Raw genomic sequence first — 6,747 nt, forward strand, 5'->3', positions numbered from 1 at the left:
TGAGGTTTATGTAAGATTTCTTGAGACAACAGATATATTTGGGTTTGGGGAACCCTTAAAAGACTCATCTTTCTTCCAAGCAATGGCATCTCTATTTTGTTATGGGTTGGGGCATGGCAACTGTCTTTAAGATAAATATGTACATGGGCTTTTCTGCATATGTGAGTACATTAGGGAAAGACTGATGAAGGAAAGAATGAGAAGGAGATATACTAACAGATATTCTGAGCAAACCATAGAAATCTATACTTTTTGAGCAATGTTTTATTCCGATAAGAGCAGTTCGATGTGGTATGTGATATTACATTTACAAAACCCTATGGGCTACACATTGTTTAAGGTTTAATGAAAGCATTAAATTTTGTAACAATTTGGCTTCAAATACCTTATATATTAATCCATAGTAGAATAGCTCTGAGAAACCAACTGGAGGTCTTAGCTACTTTTCTTATCTATTTCATGAGCAGGATCACCTACTCTAAAATTACCTTGAAAGCAAAATAGGTTTGAGCCAATAGTATAATTAACATGGTATCTAATAGATGTTCAATGCATGTTGGTTTATATTATTTTTTTTCTAAAGAGATGGATAATGGATACATGATTGATGTAAAAACATTACAGACCACTTGTTTTATTAATATTCAAAAGTATATACATTTCTTCTCCTCCATTCCCTACCAATTTCTCCATGATGGAGCTAGACAAAAAATAAATGCTGATTGGATTTCATATTGTCGGAAACTGATCTCTGAATAGTCTCAATATTTAACATAAGAATCAAGAAACTGTTAGTGCAATAAAGGATTTGAGGATTTGTGCAGATTGTACAATATTTATACTGACAAGTGTGTAGTCATTTATAGTGGCTAAGTTTATACTAAAGTTACTGAAATACTTTCCAGAAAAACAAAACTACCACCTCATCTTCCCCCTTTTAGTTCTTCATTAATTCTTTGGAACAGATAGCAAATAAATGGTAAGACATCATTTCCTTCTAGTAAGATTCTGCAATATAATAAAGGAGAAATATATGATAAAATATAAAATACAATAGGACAAAAGATGATTGACAGGTAAGTATACATACCATAGGGACACCAGGGAGGGTGTCAATGATTATTGAAGGTATCAAGGAAAATCATCTCAAACGACTTGATATGTGAATAGAGACTTCACTTCTAGTCAAAGGTATTAAATATTTCTATGTGTGAAGAATACCAGGTAGAAGTAAGACACAGGATCATTGCTATCACTGATGGAGAATGTGATCAGTTTTTGATGGCAAGAGATCTAAAACCATGTATTTCAATGGTTAGAAACATTTGGTAGTTTTTTTAGCAAACATAGAAGGCTATATCTTATCATAATAAATTGCTTTGTATTTTTTTCAGATTAATAAAATTTCAGCTCTGCATTATTTATTTACTTACCTTAAAAACTTCGGGCAAACAATGAATAAATGGAATACATCATCACTGTTTTAAAAAAGACAAACGATGTGATAAAGGTAAATCATACACTGTCTATGCTCTTTTCCATCCAGCTCACATTTTATACTTCTTGTAAGTTTTGTGTATATTCATTTATATTGCTTTCTGTGTTCATAAAAATGTCAGTATGAATGTATTTACATTATGTGCTATACATGTGTTTGGTATATATATATTATATGTATAATATATATTATTAATATCTATATAGACATAATATATATCTATTCCAAAATAGTGCAAAAATATTTGTTTTATTTGCATGCACCCAATATTAGTTTGTACAAAAATTTTTCATCTTCTGAAATTTTTTATGGTACTGAGTGTACCATAGTACAATTTTTTTATCTTGTGACTTTTATTAAGGACAATTATTTTAATCATTTTAAATGATTAAATTTTTATTTGAATACAGACATTGCATTATAACATAGTTTTCTAATAATCTGGTTTCATGTATTCTCTTTCTGTCCAATGTACACGCAGAATCAGAAATGACATTCCCAGACTTTCCAAAGCTCCCTTGACACACATACCCAGTTGTATCCATGAGCAAAAGAGAATATCTATCCTTAGAGATTCTCAAGTTCAAATAGTGAGAGTAAAAAGAAAATTTGGTTGTGAAACCTCAGAAACAGTTCAGAGGCTAAAATTACTACATCATTGCAATTGAATATAGAAGCCCAGTCTGCAATACATATTCCAACAACGATTTCTTGGACACTGGCTTTTGGCTTGTTTTTAATGATCACATTTATTCCATAGGAATATCTATAACAGTAAAGAAAGAGTTTTTGGAATTGTGTCAATCATATTTCTATAAAAGTAAAAGACTACTAAAGTACCTGTATGGTTTTAGAAATGCTGCTCTAATAGCATTCATTAAAAATGGACCAAATATAATAAGCAAATTGTATTATGGGGCTATAGATGGGGTCACAAAATGCAGAAGTAAACAGAGGAAAGAAAAAAAATGTGAACTGAAGCTTAGGTAGAGTAGATGTATGGAGAGTGAACTTACCCAAGAGCAAATTTTTTGATAAATTACATAAATGGAAGGAAATAATAGAATCTCACTTCAGGTTATAATCAAGTTGTTTTGATGATATTCTGCTAAGGTCAATATTACCAATTGTGTGGACTGAGGAGAGTCATGAAATACAATGATTTGTTAATTTCCTGGAATATTGTGTCAACTTACTCTTCTTATCATTCTTAATAAGTCTCATGAGGTTGCCAGTAAACCTCCTTGTGATCATTCCACAATTGACAAATTTCCTATATGCTGATTGTCTTGTTTCAAAGCCACACCCTGTTGATTGGCATGTCCCTAAACTACCATGACTAAAACCTAAACATAATAGTAAGGCATCATCTTTTTCCAATAAGAAAACTTTTAAATCTCTGGTTAAGCCTCCTCCCTCACTCTTACATTACAATTGTACTATATCTTATCCTTCCAAATGCAAAACTGTTAAACATTATCTAATTCTCAATTGGAATCATTTTTTTAATAGAAATGATAGATTTTTTCACATATTTAACTGTGAAATTTGGTACTTCAATATTTTACCTCATTTACACTTGTACATCAGTTGTATAACAAATGAAAATTTCATGTATCAATGAAAACATCAATAACAACATATAGGTAAAAATTATAAAGCTACTTTGTGAATGGTTAGGAAGATTCACAGGATCCAGTTTATCTCATTAAGAAGAATTAAATATTTCTTGCAGTTCTCAGTATAGATATCATATGTATTGTTATTTAGGTGGTATACTTTTCAAGGCAGAGTAACTTTGTAATAATGCCTGAATCAGAAGATGATGAAATAATTTCTATCTAAAAATTCACAAGTATGGTAGTTACAACATGGCCTAAAGTTTTTGCAATTTGGCTTTCATTGTGGAGATTAGAAACTTTAAAAATTATTATTTTCCTTGTTTAGAGGAACTAAACCATGAAGAGCAAGCTAAAACGTCCAACCCTTTTGATGTCAATATACAATAAGACCAATGTCCATCCATCAACCTTCGTTCTCATTGGCATTCCTGGGTTGGAGGCTGCTCACATCTGGATCTCCATTCCTTTTTGTTTGGTTTACCTTTTGGCCCTCCTGGGAAACTCTTCACTTCTGTTTATCATTAAGACAGATCCCAGCCTCCATGAGCCAATGTATCTCTTTCTCTGCATGCTGGCTGTCGCTGACCTTGTTGTGTGCACTACAGCTGTACCCAAACTTCTCAGCCTCTTTTGGTTCCATAATGGAGAGATTCCCTTTGAAGCCTGTCTCACTCAAGTATTCCTGATTCACTCTTGCTCCACCATGGAGTCTGGCTTCTTCCTGGCCATGGCTTTTGACCGCTATGTAGCCATTTGTAATCCACTAAGACACTCAGCTATTCTGACACACAGTGTAATAGGAGGAATAGGTCTAGCTATTGTCCTCCGGGGTACAACACTTCTCAGTCCTCACCCTTTCTTGCTTCGTTGGCTTCCTTACTGCAGAACCAACATAATTTCCCACACCTACTGTGAGTTCATGGCCCTCATCAAGATTGCCTGTGCTGAGACACGAATCCGCAGAGCCTACAGCCTCATTGTTGCCTTCCTTACTGGAGGAGTGGACTTCATACTGATCATTTGTTCTTATGTGCTCATCCTCCACACTGTGTTCCGCCTCCCATCCAAGGATGCCAGACTCAAGACCCTGGGCACCTGTGTCTCCCATGTCTGTGTCATCTTAGTATCCTATACTCCAGCCTTCTTCTCTTTTCTCACCCACAGGTTTGGGCACCAGGTGGCTCCCCATGTCCACATATTTGTGGCTAATATCTATCTTCTCATCCCACCCATGGTGAACCCCATTATTTATGGAGTAAGGACCAAGAGAATACGAGACAGATTTCTTAAATTGTTCAGTTTTTGAAAACAACTGAATTGAATCACTTTGTTGGTGGGAAAAATCTGAATAAAACATATTATCTAACTTGCAATGTGTGGTTTCTTCATTGAAATCCTATTTTTATGACCAGATGATTTTCTGTTGGAAGTAAATTATTCAAAGACAACTAATGTTTAACAAATAAAATTGCTGGTTTCTATTCATTGCAGTTAAATTTTTCAAACTATTATTGACTTTAAATTGAGAAGCTTATTATTCTACTCAAAATTGTCATTTGAATCTTTTCACTGTGACTGTCTTATATGTACACAATAGTCTTTATTATCATAAATACCTGAATATGGTCATTATGGAAAACATGAATTTTAACATGTTTGAAAATCAGATTTATAAAAAAGCAGGAAGCCATGAGAAAATTTCACTTTGAACTGTCTTTTTCTGAGGCATTTTAACAATACTGTATAGTTCTTTATAGGGTACTATGATTATTTTTCTGTTTATCTACATTATTGTCCCCTTCCACTTTAAAAAAACTTTATGAAATTTTATTGGTATTAATTACTTATAAATGACAGTGGAATACATTTATATGCTTTGATATACATAAAAGGAATAAAATTTCTCATTTTTTCTGATTGTACATGTTATAGAATCACCTCAGTCATGCAGTCATATATGTACATAAGGTAATAATGTCTGTTTCATTCTACTGTCCTTGCTATCCCCATATTCCCTCCCTTTCTTTCACTCTCCTCTACCAAATCTAACGTAACTCTATTCTTCCCTAGTGTCCCCCCTCTTATTGTGAATTAGCATCCACATATCAGAGACTCCCACTTTTTTGAGAGAATCTTAATTATCATTTATTCTTTCTGATATATGAAGACACACTAAATTTGCTTTATTTAACTTTCATGTGAAAAAGCAAATGTTGTAAATTTTAACTGGTAATAAAAAATACAGTATACATCTCTAAAATCTCATGTTTGTGAAACATTTGAGGTCATTCAACTTTCCTGTAATGAAAAATATTCAAACAGATCTTATGTCCAATGGTATTTGTCCATTTGAGTCCTGGTGTTTTCTTGAGATTTTCGAAAATGCATGTAGTATTTTGAGTACAGATGAATAAGAGATTATCAAAGTAAGAAATACTTTAACATATCTCCAGTTATCATTTATGCTGTTCATAATGTTCATTTCAATTTTCACAACATCTTTAGCTAAGGTGCATAAAAGCTGTTATAATCATTGCATTGAGACAGAAATATTACCAAGCAAAACTCTTTATCAAATGGTATTTCCTTAAAAACAAAGTAAACCAAACAAACAAACAGCTCATGGAAAATAACCTGAAACATAAAAAGAAAAAAATATTCTAAAACAACATGATACATGGTAGCAGCTCTTTCTGACCATTTAGAATGTACCACCATATTTACAAATTTCCTTTTGTTCACCACAGTCCTTCCTTCTTGAGTAAATATCCTTTATCCTCAGTTTTATAATTTATCACTTAATGAGAATTTATAAGTTTAACTTCTCTTTATTTATTCCTCTGAAGTTTTCTTTATTTTATCCTTATCCTTTAACAATAAATTTGTAGCTAAAAAATTCAATTTTTCTAGTTATTACATTCCTTTAGATTTTGAAGTCATTATATTTCTTCTCTGGAATATATAATTTCTTTGAAGAAATCTGTTAATAGGCAAATTGTCATTAATTTTTAGATGATTTTTTTCCCTGACTTTTATGAAACCCTTTACTTCTCTTTGGTGTTCTGTTGTGTCAGGTGGATAAACCTCATAGGTATTGTGTTCATGGATGAATGACACACACACAAAAATCTACATGCTCCTTGATTTTGTACAAATTTTATCTTTGGAGAAGACACAGTAGTGAAAATAGTCTTCTGTCACTCATGTTGTCAAATTTCCCAGGAGATTATAATATACAGATATAAATTGAGCTGCAGCTGTGAAAGTTGTGGACATTGTGAAAGCTAAATTAAAAGATTCCAAGCATCTTAGGGATGGTCACTGTGGAGAGCCCCAAGTCAATGGTGGTCAACATAATCAGGAAGTAGAACATGGGCTGGTGAAGGCTGCTGTCAGCCCTGATCCCCAACAGGATGGGGAAGTTCTCTATGAGTGCACTCAGTTACACAGCACAGAAAGGAAAGCTGACCCAGATGTGAAGAGCACATAGGACTGAGATCACCAGAAAAAGGAAGGAGGAGTGGGACTGACTGTCACTGGGAAGGGACAGCCTGCCTGAGAATCATTAACTCTTTGGTATTTGTATGCCCATCAGTCTGCAGGGCACTGAAAAAGCTCTGCAGTGTT

General features: G+C 33.3%; 1 protein-coding gene across 1 annotated transcript; it reads left to right on the forward strand.

Annotated features, from left to right (window-relative positions):
* Nucleotides 1–3,457: 3,457 nt before the first annotated feature.
* LOC107157080 (olfactory receptor 52D1-like) lies at nt 3,458–4,426 on the forward strand. The gene has a single exon (XM_015503351.1). The coding sequence runs from the start codon at nt 3,458–3,460 to the stop codon at nt 4,424–4,426; it is 969 nt and encodes a 322-aa protein (XP_015358837.1).
* Nucleotides 4,427–6,747: the final 2,321 nt, after the last annotated feature.

Source organism: Marmota marmota, unplaced genomic scaffold (assembly GCF_001458135.2).
Source record: "Marmota marmota marmota unplaced genomic scaffold, marMar, whole genome shotgun sequence".
Classification (NCBI taxonomy): domain Eukaryota; kingdom Metazoa; phylum Chordata; class Mammalia; order Rodentia; family Sciuridae; genus Marmota; species Marmota marmota.